Source organism: Leuciscus leuciscus, assembly GCF_965113295.1.
Source record: "Leuciscus leuciscus genome assembly, chromosome: 7".
Classification (NCBI taxonomy): Eukaryota; Metazoa; Chordata; class Actinopteri; order Cypriniformes; family Leuciscidae; genus Leuciscus; species Leuciscus leuciscus.
Genome location: NC_138731.1, coordinates 35555959 through 35576190, shown reverse-complemented (window position 1 = coordinate 35576190; position 20232 = coordinate 35555959). Strand labels below are relative to the sequence as shown.

The 20232-nt window shown below is 39.0% G+C and overlaps 1 protein-coding gene across 4 annotated transcripts; it reads right to left on the bottom strand.

Moving 5' to 3' along the window:
- Positions 1 to 477: 477 nt before the first annotated feature.
- On the bottom strand, positions 478 to 19438 carry mcm3ap (minichromosome maintenance complex component 3 associated protein). 4 transcript variants are annotated; one of them, XM_082175233.1, is made up of 31 exons: positions 19330 to 19438; positions 17533 to 19040; positions 16880 to 17115; positions 16688 to 16769; positions 15785 to 15926; positions 15493 to 15695; positions 15237 to 15376; positions 14904 to 15101; positions 14466 to 14734; positions 12886 to 13048; positions 12627 to 12787; positions 12256 to 12479; positions 11901 to 12175; positions 11708 to 11808; positions 11407 to 11538; positions 11207 to 11311; positions 10544 to 10696; positions 10236 to 10433; positions 10061 to 10129; positions 9837 to 9971; positions 9595 to 9748; positions 5659 to 5923; positions 5448 to 5545; positions 4455 to 4845; positions 3056 to 3319; positions 2839 to 2968; positions 2560 to 2733; positions 2328 to 2475; positions 2083 to 2228; positions 1148 to 1295; positions 478 to 673 (listed from the first exon to the last, which is right to left on the bottom strand). In XM_082175233.1, exons 2-31 carry the CDS (start codon positions 18941 to 18943, stop codon positions 506 to 508), a joined length of 6483 nt encoding a protein of 2160 aa, XP_082031359.1. In that variant the 5' UTR covers positions 18944 to 19040; positions 19330 to 19438; the 3' UTR covers positions 478 to 505. The 4 variants fall into 4 exon arrangements, with proteins under 4 accessions (XP_082031359.1, XP_082031358.1, XP_082031360.1 ...); XM_082175232.1 differs by having other exon boundaries at positions 19298 to 19402; XM_082175234.1 differs by having other exon boundaries at positions 19210 to 19367.
- Between the last annotated feature and the right edge of the window lie 794 nt (positions 19439 to 20232).

Below are 20232 nucleotides of genomic sequence, written 5' to 3'. Positions count from 1 at the left end.
ATGGGCGTGAATTTCCAGTTTACACCAACTACGTTTGGAGTGTCATGAATAATTAAATCCCTCATGTAATAATTCGAAATTTACCAGGTATTTTAACAAATATTATCTATGTTATACAGTGTTTCTCAGCATATTTGGAAAAGAATTTGAACGAAATGGGCAGAAGTTTGATAAAAACATCTTTATGGTTGTCAAAAATATACATTAAAATACAACAGAATTATCGAAATAAACAAAATACACTTAACACTCTTATTCAGAAACTGGGAAAGTATGTCTGAAAACAAATGTACAAATTCTAAATCAATGTTTAAGTACATGAAAATACACACTAAGATCTAATTATACTCAATGGATGACTTAGGCAAACGTATTTAATCAACTATATAAAATTAAAACATCAAAAACAAAACTGCTAAGACTAATAACCAGCAAATAAAATACATTTTCATTCAAATTGCAAAGACTGGAAATGGCATTGAGCAGTTGCTGTTATATTGAAACATCAATTCTCTACAATGTCTAAAAGACACTTCAACTTGAGGCCACACACACGATCCTCCTCTTGCTGACTTGACAACTCTCTTTTCAAGTCCTGCAAACGCTGGAATAAAGATAGCGGTCTGCTTTTTCCACTGGGAGATTCAGTCGTCTCAACAGAATCAACCACTTCCTTCAAATAACAAACAAATACATTTTAATGAAAGCTACTTTTCAATTTCATATTAGTAGTCAGTTTATTTGTCCCCGTAGGGAATATAAGTTTGCAGCAAACTCATACAGATATTTAACAATCACAGTAGGCATATATCAACAATAATTTAAAGCAAATAAATCTAATTTAAAATAACCAGACCAGCTGATCATCAATTAACACTAGAAAAAGAATAAAAAAATGTAATTGCTTGGGGGATAAAAGATAGTTTGGACCTGTTTTTAATGCATCGGTGAATAATACCGTTGGCCAGATTGCAGTAATTCAAAAGCATAGGATAAAGGATGCCTCTGATCATTCACAATGATGTTAAGTTTTATTCAGCACTCTCTCTTTATATATACTCTCTATACTTGTTAACGCAATACCCAACAGTTTACTTGTCATTGTAACTACTTTCATATTAGCACTAGTTATACTGGAATACTGTACCTGTATGTGGCTGGTAGCAGCAGGGCGCTTCCTAGAGGAGTTCATGACTAGAGGAGGTGCAGAGAGGAGGGCGGAGGGGAGGAAGAGAGGGAAAGAGGCAGAGGAAAAAGGATCCGCCTCAATCCGACGCTGAATCTGCTCTCCAATTCTAGATATAGAATTAAAAGAAAACTAATAAAATACACAAAATTCCATAATGCATGTTTAAGAGCATAATTTAAAAGATGGATGGGGAATAAGGTACAAAAACTAATTTAAATGGCCCCTACTATGATATTTTAAAGGTTCCTAATTTAGATTTAGAGGTCTCTTACAATAGGTTCACTTCAATCAAGGATCCGGTCTCACTAAACCCCTCCCTTCCGTGAGCCTACTTTGCTCTGATTAGTCAGATGACCCAGTCTGTTGTGATAGGTCTACACTCTACAGCTTATAGCGTGTGTCGGAAATGAAACGCCCATTACCATCTCTGAATTTCAGATCCGGAGGCTTCCTCAGCACTTGTAAACACAGCGATTCAAACAGTAACCTTGGTGTTGTTTTTATCATATCAATACGGACACGAGTCCTCATTCTTTGGAAGAAAAACTGTCTTTTCAACATGCTGACAATATAAATGAAAATCCTTCAAGCCTACGCTACAACTACAGTGTTTGAGGTCGGGTCAAAGTAGACGTTGTTCGCAGGCAGCCAATGGAGACCATAGGCTGGTATTATGTAAATTTGTTTCAAAGTTTGTGCAGGAAGTAAGACAGGAATTACTGACGACTTGTTTCAAGCACTTCAGAATTGGTTCTTTCTTTTGGGAGAGATTAACTCCATTTGTCGTGCACTTTGATCTTTAAACTAAAATCCAAAAAAAGAATAATAGGGGCATCTTCTAAATTCTGTGTAAAATTCTGTTTATTGCATTGGTAAAAAATATTGAACCTAACCTCTGGCCCTCAGCATTCATCTTTTGAATGGTTGAGAGAGAATGTTGAAGTCGCTCCATTATGGGAGTCTGTGTGCTGTCTGGAGCAAAGCAAAGTCTGTTCACTTTGCTAGGAGATGATATTTTCTCAACCAGGTCAAAAGTTTCCTTTAAAAACACAAAAATAGAGATTTAACGCATTTATAGTGATCATAACTTTTTAAAATATTAACTCCATTTGTGACGAAGGCTCTGGAATAACTCTACCTGTGTATGCATAGTGCCAGCAGCAGGACGCTTTCGGGAGGGGGTCATGATTAGAGGCACAGAAAGATTGGTGGAGGTCAGGGGAAGCAGAAAAGATGAAGGGTGCAAATGATCCGATTCAATTCGGCGCTGTATCGGCTCTCCAATCCTACAGATACATGTTAAGGAAAGGTTACAGCAGCAGAACCAAGCAAAAAAAGGCAACAGTTATATTTAATTTGTTAAAGCTAACCTCTGTCCCTCAGCATTCATATTGCGTATGGAAGAGAGAATCTGTTCAAAGCGTTGTGCTATGGGAATTTGTGCAGTATCATGAACAGAAGGCCATTCCTCTATGTCTATGTGACTCTGAAACAGCTTCTGCTTGGGGAAATGTCTGGCTGCTGTGCTGGGCCTGATATTAGACCTATAAGAAAAAGTACAAAATTGTGCTTGAATCTTTTATTGTAAGGCTGCTATACTATATAAGATTATACCTTGAATAATAAATATGAAAAAGAGTGATAGTTACACTTCTGAGGAATGCTGTTTCTCCTGGTATGTCTGTTTCACAGCCTCTATCCAACTGTCAGGGGGCTGGAAACTCTTCAGACTGTCTTTGTTAAAATATACATAAATCTCACCATCATCTGTGAGTGCATCTGTGATTAAAACAGTTAAAACATATATTTAATAACATAAATATACAGTTCATAATTTCCATTCTGTTACCAATCTGTTATTCTCACCTTTTGCCACAAGAGGCTCTAAACTCCAGTCCTTCATACGATGCTCTACACACAGGCATATGATATCATCCCAGGGAATTTCATGAAAGGATGGTCCAGTCTTCTCATAGTCATCCCCATCTGTACCGCTCGCATGAAAATATTGGTAGTTCACTCTTCTTAGCAGGTTCTCCAGGCGGGACATTAGAATGGGTTGGCTTAAGGGTGAGGTGGGGATCTGGGATACGTACTGGATTATAGAGGCGCACAAATGTGGCCAGGAAGCTGAGTAGTAAGGGAAGAGATTGTTTTAATGCCACCATACAAATCCATAGCATTTATCTAGTTAATTCAGGGTCAAATACCCAAATTCTACTAAAATGTAATGGACTCTATGCATGCCTACTGCCAACATACACTATCAGTCAAAAGCTTAAAATAATTACGTTTTTTAAGTCTCTTATGCTTACCAAGGCGGAACTTATTTGTTAAATAAATAAAAAAATTAAAAAAATTTAAAAAGCAAAAGTGTGAAATATTACAATTTAAAATAACTTATTTTTTCACTCTAATATATATTTTAAAATGTATAACTGTAATGGCAAAGCTGTATTTCAGCAGCCATTACTCCAGTCTTCAGTGTCATAAAAAGAAAGATTTTTTTTCTTGTTATTATCAGTGTTGAAAAGTTTTTGTGGCTTAACATTTTTGTTCAAACCATGACTACCAGTCCTTACCAGTTTGGGGTAAAAAAGAAAAGAATAATAATACTTTTATTCAGCAAGGGTGCATTACATTTTTCAAAAGTGCCAATAAAGACATTTAGAATGTTACCAAGATTTATTTTTTAAATAAATGCTGTTCATTGAACTCTATTCATACAAAGAATCCTAAAAAAAACGTATCACGGTTTCCACAAAAACTAATACGCAACAAAATAAGAACCACCATAAAATAATTAATCACACATAATAATTGATAATAGCTGAGCAACAATCAGCATATTAGATTGATTTCTAAAGATCATGTGACACTGAAGACTGGAGTTATGAATGCTGAAAATTCAGCTTTGCCACCACAGGAATAAATTACCATATTTTAAAATATATTAAATTAGAAAACAGTTATTTTAAATTGTAATACTATTTTACAATAGTACTGTTTTTACTGTATTTTGAGCATAAGAGACATTTCTGGTAAAAAGTTTGGAATAAATAAGGTTTCCACTAAAAGCTTTACAAGCTTCTAGTATTGCATTCTCCCATTAGCAAAATATATGAAAAATGTGCCAATTTGTACATGAAATGCATTTTCTGTGTGCGTAGATTCAGTTTACACAACATGAAAAACAAAAAAAAACTGGATCTTGAACTTTAAATTGGTGTGTGGATTTCCTGTTTTTCATAGTATTCTCCCATACCATTAACGGGAGGCAGATCCCACTCAGGAAGTTGCCGACTGAGGATGGTTCTCCTCAGCCAGTCCTGGTGTTCTGGAGAGTTCCAGGCCTGATGAGGAATCAGCTCGCTATTCTCGGGGAGAGAGAATTCAGGAGGTGGCCAGCACAGACTGGACAGGTGATCTGACGAAACCACACCTGCCAGAAAACTCAGCACACTGTTACAGAGCTGCACAATAGGCTCCGGGCGCTGAGACGGGAGACCCGCATGTTTCCTGTCCTGCTTGTCTCGTTGTAGTCTGGAGTGGAACTCACGGCACAGGCCTAACTCAACAACCTGCAGCAGGGTCTGAGAGCAGAGGGCTGGGCCAGCGGGAGAGCGGGCGGCAAGCCACCTCACAACAAGACTCATCTGAAGTGGAATGGTTATAAAAAGAATGTGTAAGTACATCATCCATATTTAGTTAGCTATCATTTATAAATATATCGGCCTATTTTGCCTATTGGACCAATACCAATAGTACTATAAGGTCACATTTATCGACTGATACTGATAAGATACAAACACACATACGCATCCCTAACAGACATATTTGTAACTATTTTTAATGAAATGAACTGTGTATTCTCAATATTTTTTGCAGACAAACCTGCTGAATGAGGGTTGCTGTACAGTGAACACTAATGATTTTAAGGTATATTACTAGAATATTTTTTAATCTAAAGATAGACGTATAATTAGAAGTCATTTTATAAACAAAATATTAGATTAATATTTTATATTGTCAAATAAATGGGTTAATTTTCTTTACTTAAAATGTAATTTCCAATTTCAAGGAGAAATGTGACCTGGACATAATAACCCCTTACAACTGTCGATGAGAAAGTTAAAAGTGACAGAGTAGCAAAGAAAAACTCAGTGAGATGTTTATGATACCAATATGATCGCATCCCCAACACAAATAGGTTTAACTATATTTACTTCAATTTTTTATTTATTTTTTTCAGACCAACCTGTTCTGAGCCTTGCAGGTCAGTGAGGGTTGCTGGAATATGGACAAAGATGTATTCAGAGATGAGGCCATCTCTCACTAACATATTCAACATGAGTGCTGTGAAAGAGAGACAATAAAATAATCAGATTGTAGTCTTTAACACCCCTTGTCTATGTATTCCTATGTTCTATGTATTCTATGTGTCCATGTATTTTCTTTAACAAACTTGCCTTCTTCCAAACCCTGATCGCTGATACCACTGTCTTGGTTGTCAGTAACCACCACAACCAGTGGTAGAGGAGAGTGCCAGCAGCTGGCCTGCTGCACCTGCCTCAGCTGGAGGAGGGCAGAGAGCAGGGTCACATCCTCGTCCTCTTCGCCCTGTCCAGTACTGTTTAGAGGGGGAAGCAGCATCAGCAGAGCGTTGGTACCATGGAGCTCCTTCTGTTCCTCCAGCAGGCACTGGTCTTCTGCACTTAGGGGGCCATGACATGCCTGCACAGAGACACAGGGGTTAATCATCTGTAAATGCAGAGACATTTGGACCCCTGGATACAATTCTAATGAGCTAGATATTACATTTTTGTAGGTCAAAATCCTTTTTTTTATTTATTTTTTTTACATTCAGTTCCATCGTCAATGTTTTTTTTTATAGGTTCTTGGGTAAATGCCTGAAACACACAAACTCAAAATGGTCACGTTTTATTCTAAGAAAAAAAATTCTGTATCAGTAATAGCCCCTACGATTTTTAAAGCTTTTAATTGTCTTGAAAAAGGCAGTTGCTAACAAGTGGCTAATTTTGACTAGAGGTTTTCAGGGACATTAAACATCACGCCGAACAGGTAAACTCATCTATTCACTAGTCTGTTTTTACAGCCTCATTGTGTTTATAATCGCAGTCTTGCAAACTATTGTAAGCAAACTTACAATCAAACTTTCAGGCAATATTTTTTTTTTAAATAAAGACTAAAAGAGCTGTCGGAAGCTTAGTGATGGGGATATTGAAGTCACTCGACTGTGGTGCTTCAAAATTCAGTTGTGTTAATTTGTGAAGATTATCCTGATAACCATTATGTAATAACAAAACAAATTAAAGCTGCAAGCAGCGATGAAAGGGCCCTCGCACCCGTGCCATCGTCACTCGTTGGCTTTAGGAAGACAGAGCATGGTTGGGCAATGTGCATTTAAGGAGGTATACAGTATATAGTAGTTGCTAGCATGTTTAGTATGTTTTTAGCATGCTTAGTACACAATAGGTATGTGGTTAGTACTGCATTACTGTGTTAACCAGTTCAGTTTCTGTTGGCAGTAGGTGGGGTTATATATCTAAATATTGCTTTGTAGATGTGTTCAGTGCAGGACTTTTATCAAGTATGTGAAGTTTGGGGCAGATTGGATATTGTATGTTTGAGTTACAGCAAATTCATATTTAATTGTAGTAATAGTATGGTTTAGTACTTATAGTGTTTACTAGTATGTTTTAGCATGTTTCTAGTATGTTGGTAGGATGTTAAGCACCTACTGGCATTTTTTTTATATGTTATTAGGAGTCCACAACAGTGTTTAACATGTCACTTCCTGTTGCCAGCAGGTGGCGCTTTGACTGTAACTGAATATGAGCATTGTCATGTGTTCAAGACAGAACGCTTATCAAAAGTGTGAAGTTTGGCGCAGATTGGACATTGCCTTCTTGAGTAACAACAACATCCTGTTTCATTATATTAGCATGCTTTAGCACTTAGCTTAGTATTGCTAGCATGTTTTAACATGTTTCTAGCATGTTTAGAAGTCAATGGTATTTTTAACATGTTGCTAGAACGGCATCAACGTGTTAAACATGACACTTCCTGTTACCAGTAGGTGGCGCTATTACTATAACTGAATATTCTCATGTAGATGTGTTCAGGCCATGACTCTTATCAAACGTGTGAAGTTTGGGGCAGACTGGACATTCCGTGCCTGTGTTACAGCAAATTCCTATTTAATTGCAGTATTAGCATGCTTTAGCACTAAGCTAAGTGTTTGCTAGCATGTTTTAACATGTTTCTAGTATGTTGTTAGCATGTTTAGCACATGCTGGAACTTTTTTATATGTTATTAGGAGTCCACAACAGTGTTTAACATGTCACTTCCTGTTGCCAGCAGGTGGCGCTATGACTGTAACTGAATATGAGCATGGTCATGTGTTCAGGACAGAACGCTTATCAAAAGAGTGAAGTTTGGCGCAGATTGGACATTGCCTTCTTGAGTAACAACAACATCCTGTTTCATTGAATTAACATGCTTTAGCACTTAGCTAAGTTTTGCTAGCATGTTTTAACATGTTTCTAGCATGTTTAGAAGTCAATGGCATTTTTAACATGTTGCTAGAACGGCATCAACGTGTTAAACATGACACTTCCTGTTACCAGTAGGTGGCGCTATTACTATAACTGAATATTCTCATGTAGATGTGTTCAGGCCATGACTCTTATCAAACGTGTGACGTTTGGGGCAGACTGGACATTCCGTGCCTGTGTTTCAGCAAATTCCTATTTAATTGCAGTATTAGCATGCTTTAGCACTAAGCTAAGTGTTTGCTAGCATGTTTTAACATGTTTCTAGTATGTTGTTAGCATGTTTAGCACATGCTGGAACTTTTTTATATGTTATTAGGAGTCCACAACAGTGTTTAACATGTCACTTCCTGTTGCCAGCAGGTGGCGCTATGACTGTAACTGAATATGAGCATGGTCATGTGTTCAGGACAGAACGCTTATCAAAAGTGTGAAGTTTGGCGCAGATTGGACATTGCCTTCTTGAATAACAACAACATCCTGTTTCATTGAATTAACATGCTTTAGCACTTAGCTAAGTTTTGCTAGCATGTTTTAACATGTTTCTAGCATGTTTAGAAGTCAATGGCATTTTTAACATGTTGCTAGAACGGCATCAACGTGTTAAACATGACACTTCCTGTTACCAGTAGGTGGCGCTATTACTATAACTGAATATTCTCATGTAGATGTGTTCAGGCCATGACTCTTATCAAACGTGTGACGTTTGGGGCAGATTGGACATTCCGTGCCTGAGTTACAGCAAATTCCTATTTAATTGCAGTAATAGCATGCTTTAGCAATTAGCTAAGTGTTTGCTAGCATGTTTTAACATGTGTCTAGTATGTTGTTAGCATGCTTAGCACTTGCTGGCACTTTTTTATATGTTATCAGGAGTTCACAACAGTGTTAAACATGTCACTTCCTGTTGCCAGCAGGTGGCGCTATGACTGTAACTGAATATGAGCATGGTCATGTGTTCAGGACAGAACGCTTATCAAACGTGTGAAGTTTGGCGCAGATTGGACATTCCATGCCTGAGTTTCAGCAACTTCCTGTTTCATGGCGAAACATCGAAATTTGTCAGGCCGCCGAGGACCCGCCCTTCGACGAAAACTCAAGATCTTCGCAATTTAACGTCGCAAAGGCCTTAAGATTACACTCACCAAATTTGAAGATGATCAGATTAAAACTGTAGGAGGAGTTCGTTAAAGTACGAGGCATGAAAATGGCAAAAACTGCACAAAAATCTGAGAGGAAGTTGAAAATGGCTGACTTCCTGTTGTGTTTAGGGCTACGCTCCAAGAGACTTTTTTGTAGGTATTAGGTCCTTACATGTATGTACCGAATTTCATAAACGTACGTGGAACATAGCGGGAGGCGCACTCCGTTGAACTTTTATAGGTGGCGCTATCGAGCCATTTTGCCCCGCCCAATTCTGAAACCTATATCAGATGTAAATTTTCGCCAGTTCTGACGCGTGTGCAAAGTTTCGTGAGTTTTCGAGCATGTTTAGGCCCTCAAAAATGTGATTAAATGCGGAGAAGAATAATAATAATAAACAGAGCAATTCCAAGAGGGTCCTCACACCATCGGTGCTCGGGCCCTAAAAATGTGTTGGTCAAAGAGTTTATTTTCTGCAATAATCCAAAAGTCAATGAAAAAACCCTACCGAATTTTTGAAAGGGAACCAGGGTGATGCTAACTTCTGGGATGGCCTACAAAAATACCTCATCACTGCAGCACTCAATTTCATTTTAAATTTTTTCCCCCTGTGGTCCATTTTCTCCTCATTACCTCACTGTAACTGAGTAAACAATGACAGAATTTTCATTTCTTCTGAGGCTCACCTTTATAGAAATGTGAACTTCATGAGTCTGTCCCTTAATATTTGTCAGGCTGTGACTGATGCACAGCGTTTTTAGTTTCCCTTTTGGTTCTTCCTCACTATCTTCAGATTGATTTCCTCCACCCAATTTAACCTCAAGCCACTCTGTCAGAATCCTGCATGGAAACAAACATAAATAAAACAAAAGATGTCAGTTATAATTTCACATGTCTTAAGAAATGTTCCCATCATTTTGTTCTTTACCTGCTGGCAAAGCTTATGTCACTATCACAGCTGCTTGGCAACAGAAGCGTGGCTTTCCAGAAGACTCTGTCAGGTGCATTAGGGGTGCTTTCTGCCACAAGGGTGGGAAGGTCAAGAGGCATCCATACACGCTCACTGCCAAAGAAGGACAATTAAGCATACAGACAATCACAGTGATCTGCATCCTGCACATCTATGCCAAACTGCATCCCCAGTGTACTTACCTCAGTAAGAGATTGTAGTAGTAGGACACTTTCATTTGATGAACTGCTTCTTGTCTCATTTTCAGCAACCTATAATATTAAAGTCAGAACCAGGAACAATCATTTAGACGACTTCAAAACAACAAACAAAGCCAAGCAAAATAAAATAACTAGATTGAAATCACCAATAACAGACCTTGTGCAGGAAACTGCCATGTTCCCAGAGTTGCCCAGGTTGACCATCCCCTGAGCCAAAAGGACCAGACAGGGGCTGGAAGGAGCACTGGGGACAAGGGCCTTCAGTTTGAACTGTGGATCTACACAGCCAGGAGCTGCAGGGAAACCACGCATCTGTCTCTTTAGCTGACGACGAACGGCTACCACGTCACGCCACCTAGAGTACATGCACACATCTGTTCTTTAAAGATTTCTAAAGAAGTGGGATAAAACACACCTCCAAGACCTGCTTTATACACATAAAGAGAAATAATTAGCTCCTCAAACCTCTTGATGAACTTGCGGACACGCCTCAACTCATCGTCCAAGATCTCTTGTGCCATCGCGGCCACCTCCTCAGCCATCGTCTCCTCTACTATGCTGTTGCACTCCTCCGCAGAGCAGCGAGCAATACAAGCCGCTTTCATCTCTAAAGCAAGCCTGGAAGAGAAGTACCGCTTTACCAGTTTTGCAAACGTTTATTGGTGAAGTTCATTAAAACCTGTGTCCAATTCATGTTTCACAGTCAAAATACATCATAATAACTTGTTTTGTTGTGTTTATTCATTTAGCAGATGCTTTTATCCAAAGTGATCCAGAGTGATATGTAATGTTGTCACCATTTACTCACCCTCATGCTACTCCAAACCTGTATGACTTTCTTTTTTCTGTTGAAAACAAAAGATATTTGGAAGAATGTTGGTAACCAGATGGTTGATGGTAGCCATTGACTTCAATTGTATTTTTTTCTATGGAAGTCAATGGCTACCGTCAACTGTTTGATTACCAAAATTCTTTAAAATATATTTTTTGTGTTCAGCAGAAGAAATAAACTCATACAGGTTTGGAAAAACTTAAGGGTAAGTGATGACAATATTTTTGATTGAACTATCCCTTTAAGGAGACAACAACATGAAAAAGCCAAAGGTGACAGACAATAGCCAGGCATACCTTATCTCAGCCTCAGCGGTCGCTCTAATGCTCTCTGTTAGCACCTCATCGCTGATCTTAAGACACATCTCACCACTGAACTGCTCAAGAAAGGCTTCCTTCTGCCTAAAATCAAACAAAAATGAAAGAAGAGTAGGAAACTTAAACACAAAAACATAAGTATTGTATTAAATCATGAATGTAGAGGGTCTTTCACACACCTGGCTTCTTCCTTCTTGCGTTTCTCTTCTTCAATTCTCTCCTTCTCAGCTCTGATCTCTGATGTGGACAGTTCCCTCAGCAGCTGATGTAAGACTTCACTCATAACCGTTTCCAGCTCACTGTCACTTGCTCTGCAGGACACATTTGAGCAGATACATTATGAAAAAAAAAAAGAAGTTTGTTTTGTGACAAAAAGAGACTTTGGCCTAAAGGGAAGTGACATCTTCTGGCTGAAAAATAGTTTAATTTTCACCCTCAAGAATTTTAAACCTGTAGGTCAATAAAGGAAAGAGTTCCTACCTGAGGGCTACAGACACATATTCAGCAGCAGCACGGGTTACATTAGAGACTTCGGCCTCCACTACCTCATGAAGCACCGCATCCACCTCTGCCATGATATCCTGCCAGAGATAATTGTATCATCAGTGAGCTTATGCATGTAGCACATTGTAGGACTGCTGCTCTTTGTGGTTAAGATTGAAAAGTGTCTCACTTGATCTGTGTAGGCTGGCTCTGGTTTGGGTGGAGGAGATGGAGGTCGGACTGGCTGCGGGGCTAATATGGGTTGGAAAACTATCTGTGTCACCCCAGGCAGAGTGGGTTCTGCTGTTTGGGACTTCTCTCCGGTTTCCTCCATATAGTCCAGTTTTACAGGCTCGGTCATGCCAGGGACATCCATTAATAGCCGTGGTTCAACTAGAAGCCTTGTTTTCACCTGAGGCCTGGAGTCAGGCTCCACCACAGGCTTCAACTCCGGCCTCTGTGGAACTGCCAAAACCAAAATATCTTGTAAAGAAAAGCACATTCTAATTTTCACTAATGAAGTAAGAACTAAAGTGCATTCACACCTTTCAGGGCAGCTGGTGGAGCCTCTGAAGATAGACGATCTCCAGTGTACTTGTTGTTGGAGTCAAAGCTGCAAACGGGATTGGGCTGAGGCGGGCTGGGCAGCAGTCCACCGTTCACCACCTCACCAATCAGAACAGTTCTCTTCCTCTCAATAGCCACAGACTTACTCTGCGGCAGGGAGAAATCAGGCTCCTGATAGGCTGTCCGACTAAGTTCTACCATGCTGGATGATAAACAAAATAAGGCATTCATTTTCAAGAATTCTGCATCTCCAAAATGACATTGGATACTATTGCATTGAGTAAGGATCTAACATTGTACAAGATGTTTCGCAAAAATCAAGACAACAGAGAATATAAGTAGGACATACCCATCATTGATATTAAGACCATGCTGTTGAATAAAGTCTGTGGCTTCAGTGGCATTGCGGAACATGAGCATTCTGACAAAGTCCTCGATTGGGAAAATGGTGGATCTCTGGGACCCAACAGTAAAGGCCACATTGAGGATTTTCAGTGCCTTGCTTCTCACCTAAACAAACAGACACAAAATAGTTCTTAAGAAACTTAAAAGTGTAATGAATGACAAATACTGGCAACTTAACTACCCTCTGGGTAAGATGTATTTACCTGATTGAAGTATCTGTGAAGTATGCAGCTGCTCAAATAGGAAGCTGCACTCACAAGTTTAAAGAACCGGACAAAGTTATTGCTGTTGAGCGCTGCAAAGGCTTGCACAGCAAAATCCACTTCCGGAGACCCCCGCACCTCTTTGCGAAACTGCTGCACCTCACTGGATTGACACAAAGCAAATCCATTTGTATTTAATTATACCGTCAGTGCAAGGAATTGCTGATTTGTACTCTTCAGCAAATATCTGTATCAGAACCATTCTGTGCTGTCATTGGAAGCCAGATTATTTCCCTCTTCAATGTGCTCACTAACCTAAGAGTCAAATTCATTTATTTTCTGATCATATAAAAATATGGCAAGACATTAAGGCTAATACATTTATATTTGACAGGCGCTTATCCAAAGTAACTTTTATTACATATATCCCTGGTTTCATTGACCAGGCTTAAGCCTAGTCCCAGACTAAAATGCATGTTTGAGCTGTTTTAACTGAAAGCAACTTGCACTGACATATCTTAAAATATGTTAGTGCTATTGTTTTGTCTCAAGATGCACACCAGTAGTGGTTTTTTTGTAAGGCACATTTATAAAAAGCTACTTAAATGTCCTAATTGAACTAAGGCCTATTCCTGGCTTAATCTAAGCCCTGTCTGTGAAGCCAGGCCTTAGGTACACCAAAGTCACTTTAAGAAATAATTTCACTCGCCGGCCATCTTTGAAAGGCCTCTAGGCATGCAAGTGCAGCTCCTATCTCTTTGAATGGGGAAACATCAAATCTCCAAAACTGTTCGCCAAGTTTAGGATTAAATTTCATATTTGAAATCACCAATGAAATAACAACGGTCTCATAAATTTTGTTTTTAAACACTCGAATCATGACAAAAAACTGCATTTTTCAGGCTGGACCAAGCTAATGCGGACACCCAGTCCTAAGCGTGCGTCTCAGAACACTGACTGTTTCTATGGGAACCGGAGCTTCTAATGCCAGCTGCAGTGACGCAATGACTTTACCAATCGGCAATTGGCTCTTATTTAGAAGGTGGGACTTATTCCTCCATATTGCGTGTTGCACTTTCTCCCAATCATAGTAATACGAGTGCACTGTCTTTCTTTATATAAAGTCTTTGGGTACACATTTGATCAGTTCATAATTCAAACCCATGACCTTGGCATTGTTAGCACCAGGCTCTACTGTTTGAGCAACAGGGATGCCATAACTGCCTAAAAGGTAGATGGTCCTCACTGCAGAACACGAAATCTTACATCACCTTACATATACCTAAACCTACCCATCTCCACCCCCTGATCCCTGAACCCACCCCTAAACCTACCAATCTCCACCCCCTGATCCCTGAACCCACCCCTAAACCTACCCATCTCCACCCCCTGATCCCTGAACCCACCCCTAAACCTACCAATCTCCACCCCTTAGATCTGGATCCAACTCCGCCCCCTGGATCTCGTGTACTGCAGTGAGGTGCTACTGTAAAAAGTGCTGATTCCAAATTCCAAATAGTTTTATGATTAGCGTTAACTGCTAAAAAAACCACAAAAAATAGCAAGATGAGGCGCATTACCGAAGAATATCTCCATCATTGAGCTTAAGCAACACGTTGTATTGGCGGAACTCTGCCTCATTGGAGCAGTACACCTCCTTGGTGGCTAAGTCTTGATACATCTCTTTCAGACTCTGCAGGCATTTTGTCATATTCTCATTGTTGATCTTGGCATCAAAAGACATCATGGGTTCCTGGCAGAGGTGATGAGCGCAGTGAATGTGGAAACGGGTACATTTCTCGATGAGCAATACTGTTACTGGATCACATAGATGCTGCTGGGTAATGTCCTACAAAAGATGTTCAGGCATAATTACAAAAAATAGGTTAAGTTGTAAAAAACACAACAGTGACATATTCACATTGACTTGACACACATTGAATATTTTAAATCAATCAGTTTTAATATTTTAAAATAATAACATCAGTAGACATAAGACTAAGAGTTGTTATGCCCACCTTTCGAATGCCTCTCGTTCTGTTCCAGACAAAGTCATACCAGTCACGGTAATTGCCCTCACCATGGTCCATAATCTGAGTCACCAAGTAGTCCATAGTCATGCTTAGCACAGGAAGTGGTCTAAGCTCATGAGAGAGAGGTTCTTCCTGATCGGCCGAAGACCTGCTATATTCTTTGATGGCAGCAAAATGATCCACCTAAGCAGATTTAGTCAAATAACTCAAAGGTACCCAATGGCAAAGGCATTTTGATATAATATTGAACCTTAGCCAAGAACTCCAATAAATATGTGGATTGATTTAAAATCATTATTGGACTGTATTGTCACAAACCTTTTCTGTATCTGGAACAACCTCAAAGATGCTCAGCTGGTTACGGGTTTCTCTCATATACCGTTCTTTCTCCGGGCACATATCAGGGCATGTTCCCACAAAGACTTTAGACATATCCAGGTCTGTTCTTTTGGGCCGAGCTTCAGAGACAAAAAGAACATTATTACCCAATAATTTATATTCTAAAACAAACAAAATAAATAATATTATATTACATAATATTACAATAAGTTCAGTACAATATGGTATCAGAGACCTTGCCGTAAAATCTTATCTCTCTGCTCTAGGAGGCGGTATCTCTCCTCTGCTGTTTCAGCCACCTGACCAATGAGAGGCTGCAGTACTGAGGGCAGGTTACTATTAGGCCGTTCTACGCTCCGCTCCTCTGAGACCAACTCCAGTGGTGCGTCAATTTCAAACATGAGTGTTTTAGCAACAGATGATTTTTTGATAGGAGAGCTTTAACAGAAAAAACACACAGCAATAAATAATCAGGCCAAATAACCATCATGCAAAGGGATTGTTTGAAATGACATGTCTTAAATTACCCTTTAGTAAGAGAGCTAGCTATGGGCAGTGCTCTGGGAAGAGGCTTGCAACTAGGGGAGGACTGCAACAAATCAGCCCCAGACTCTGATTCCCCCATCAAATCTTTGACCTCTGAAGGTCTAGCAGCTTTTTCACCAGGACCTGTAAATGACAAGCACTTTATGAGCATAACAGTACGAAAGTTCACAGCATTTCTAATAATATTAGGCATAATTTTGTGCAAAAAAATCATATTGGAATTGCGACTTTAAGAAAAGTTAACATTACTGTTTCTGCTTAGATTAAAGGCTAAAAGAACACATTAAAACCAGACATACAAATGACATTTAAACAGCAGATCGCATGTTTGACATGTCACCAACAGGACAGGTTTTCATATGCTCATCAGTCCACAGCAAAAAAAAAAAGCCATCATGTCCTCATTTTCTGTGATTTGTATTGTAACTTGTAGTAGCCAAAAAATTAAAAAAATGTGAAACGATGACCTTGAGCTGAAATGAGTTTGATTGAGAGCAGATCTTTTCAGTTTAGCTTTTATCTCAAGCAAGGCAGTGGCAAAAAAATTATGATGGGAATATTTGAATCAATTCTTAATTTCTTGTGTTAGCACATAGTTAATGCATCTTACAGTATTATTTCTTTATATTATATTTTCGACAATGTTTTAATTAAGATAAAAAAAAAATTCATCTTGCTTTCATTATATTGATAAAATAAACTCAATTTAATCAGTTATTTTGTGGCTGATCATGACATTAACACCGCACTTTAGCAACATTTTCCAGTTTTAACATTTGATTAATTTCACAGTCCTATACAATAAATCTTACATTTCATGAATTAGAATTTGTATTTTATTTAATTAAACAGTAAACAAACTTCTAAATAGTACTGTTACTCACTCTGTTTCTTTCTTTGCCAAAATATCTGAATTTCATTCCTCTGGAACATCTTTCCTTTCTTTTTGGCTTTGGCTGCAGATACCTGAAGGCAAGAAAGAGTTCACTTAATTAAACCACAAACACGTTCATTAAATATAACTACTTTTCTGGCATTGAGAATTTTGTATCATGTATTTAACTGGTCATGCTCACATGATCATGGAAATACACAATGGCCAGATGTTTCTGAGGCTTGCAATACACCTTAAGCACTTTCCCAAAGTGCCCAAAATGCTCTGTGACGAGTTCCTTCCTGTTGAGTTTGGGTGGGATGCCTTTGCACTGTATAACAGTGGCATCAGTAGGAGAGAGACCAGACAAACTGCCTGTGCTATCCTTTCGAGTAGCACGTCTACCTGAAGTGTGTGTCTGTGATTCAGGCTTGAGTGCTACAAAGACAAGTGATCACAACAATGTTAACAAAAATATATATATTTCAAAATAGTTTAGTATAAAAATTAGGGATGCATTATTACTGTATCAGCCCTTTTTTATTCATTTTTTATCAGCATCAGATGATATAGGATATTTTATTGTTTTACATTTAGATGATCTATATTATAAAAAATGTAAAATTATTTTTAAAATGTAATTTCTAAATTAATATCCATTTTCCATACTGTACATTATTTAGTTGTGATGTCTAAATCTAAGTTTGTGGTTTTTTTATTTTATTTTGTCAGACTAAATAGTACAGAATTGTAATATCTGCCAATAATATTAACCAATAATAGCACCTCATATAGAATTTTAATATTAGTGTGTGAACCTTAAAAAAACATCACAAGAAAAGAAATGTATCTTACAAACTTCCTCTGCTTTTTTCAAAACTGTTGGAGCCTGAGATCTCAGAGGTGTAGTGGCCACATCACTAGCTGGACCAGGTGGATCTGGTCTTTCTGGAGGATGATCATCTCTCTTGACTGGGCTGACTTTAGATCTCAGGAGCTCAGACATCGCATTGCGAAAAAGCCCTGCAGCTGGGCCACGGCTTCTCAGCAGTGGGCGTTTAGCGGGTTGTCTTGGGCCTTCTGCTCCAATTTCACTACTATCACTTTTAGCTGGATTTGGGTCTACCGCCTCCTCTTTACGTTTTACGCCAAAACTCACAAAAGCTGTTTCTCCTCCACTGCTTTGCAAATCTCTTGCTCTATCATCCTCCGTTCTTTGTGGGGCTTCAGTTGTTGGGACCCCAAATCCAAAGGATCCAATGCCAGTACCACCAAACGCAGGTACTTTGGTATCTGACTGTGGCTGAAGGGTCTGCGGTGTGAAGCTGAAGGTGGATGGAGTCGTGGGCTGTGAAGCAGGCGTACTACTGCTGGAAGGGTTGGCAGGTTGAGAGAAGGTGAACTGAATGCTGCAACCACCACTGAGCGTCTCCTTTTGTAAAAAATTTGCATTAGAACGTGAGACAGAAGGAGCTGCTGCTGGCTGTGAGAAGCTGAAGCCCAGAGCGCTTGGCTTCACGCATGAGAACAACGAAACAACAGAGGAATTGCCCACAGTACTAGTTACGGCCTTGGATGATCCAATAGTTTCAGAGGCTGAAGACAGATTTGAACTGGGAGGTTCTGGGCTGACACTGAAAATAGGTTTGAAAACAGATTCATTGGGTGGCTTGAAAGTAAACTGGTTCCCACTAGGGGGATTATCAGTCCTACCCCCTATTGAGGAGCTTGAGGAGGATGTTGCGGTGGGTCCAGAGAGGGCAGAAAGCTGACCGAAACTGTGCTGGTTGGTACCAGTGCTGCTGAAGTTGGTCGACGATTGGGAGACGCTTGAGGATAGACCAAATGCAGAAGGCTGACCGAAAGCTGAGCTCTGATCAAACGCAGACATCGGATTCTGTCCTGTAGCTTGAGCATATGATGGTGGTGGTTGTCCATATCCAAGCGTACCTTGACCCAAACTCGTCTGCCCAAAGGCTGGGGCTGGGGCTGGGGTTGGGGTTGTTCCCAAAAAGGAGAACGATGACGGCTGCACCGATCCTTGAGATAACCCACCGGCCTGGCCAAAAGTAGGTGTTTGGCCGAAGACAGATGACTGTTGTGTTGACTGGCCAAAAGCTGGCTGACTAAAAGCTGAGGGTTGTCCAAAGCCAACACCCTGTGCTGGGTTCTGCTGGGTAAAGGACTGAAATAGGTTTCCAGACTGATTCGTGTTGTTCGATGCCTGAAAGGCAGTTTGTGGTTGACCAAAGATGTTTGGATTCATGATGGATGAAGCAGGAACAGCAACTGTTAAGATTTACTGATGTGTTCCTGAGCAAATCGGTCTGCTGGTCATGACCAACGTAACGTTACTCTGAATCCTGTAAACAAAGAGAGAAAACTGTTAAGTTACCTGTGGCTTAGTTGATTTAAACCAAAATATAGAACGTATTTAACTGAAATATCTGTAACGTTATAATGTGCAAACCGTGTTAAGAGCTCAAATAAGAAAAATAAACCCGTGAGTACTGAAGGCTGAGCACGTTTTACCTTTGCAAACTCACAAAATTAACTAAAGTATTAATAATATTTGAATTCATCATATCTCTACATTATATATTATAAAAATTAAACCCACTCAAATCGAAAAGGAATAATATCTGCAAATACTTTAGCGCTGTTTTCGTCGCACTCGGACAGGATGTTTATTTCTCTTCTTCGTGAACAGATGCGTCGATCCAACGGTAGTCTAGGCGATTGCGGCCTCTACAGGCAGGCAAGAGCATGACACCATTGGATGAGGAGAAGTACTACAGGTGAATGGGCTAAAAATAACGAACATCTTATAGAAATCAACAAAAAATATGACACCAAATGTGAAATAGAATTTATGTCACAACTTTAGGCCTACCTTTAACAACAAGTCAAAGTCCATAGTCAAAAATTATACAGAAATGCTATTAGGATAGCTATATCATAATTTGGAATCAACATTTTGCTGTAATACGAATGTCTTGTCGTTTTGAAACATAGTCTAGAATTCCACACTACATGGTTTAGCAGCAATACAACATTGTAAAACATAGCCCCATTAAGTTATGTGAACTTAAACTTTCACTCCAATTGTTATGATAGGTTTTTGTATATATTTGGATAAATCAAGTTTATAAGTTTTCAAGAAACAATTTCTTGACTACTTTTGAGTTTTATCTGGATGCATAAAAAACTAAATCTGAAATTAAGATTGCATTTTTTTAATGTAAGGAATAATTGATTTTTAATGTAAGGAATAATGTAAGGATGCATTAGAAAAACAATGCACACCCTGTGTTAATATGTAAATATTATATATAGTATATGTAAATATATATATAAAAGTTCATCAAAGTTGTCTTAAGACAAGACCGGGTATTGTTCAAAATTCATGTATAACTTTGATGAAAGGTTTTGATCCACTTCAAATGTTGACCACTGTATATATACATATGTATTTATCAAAGGTGATATATTAGTCATTTTATTTGTTACATAATTTCATGTTTAATTTCTATCAGTTGCTGTTAATCACAACGC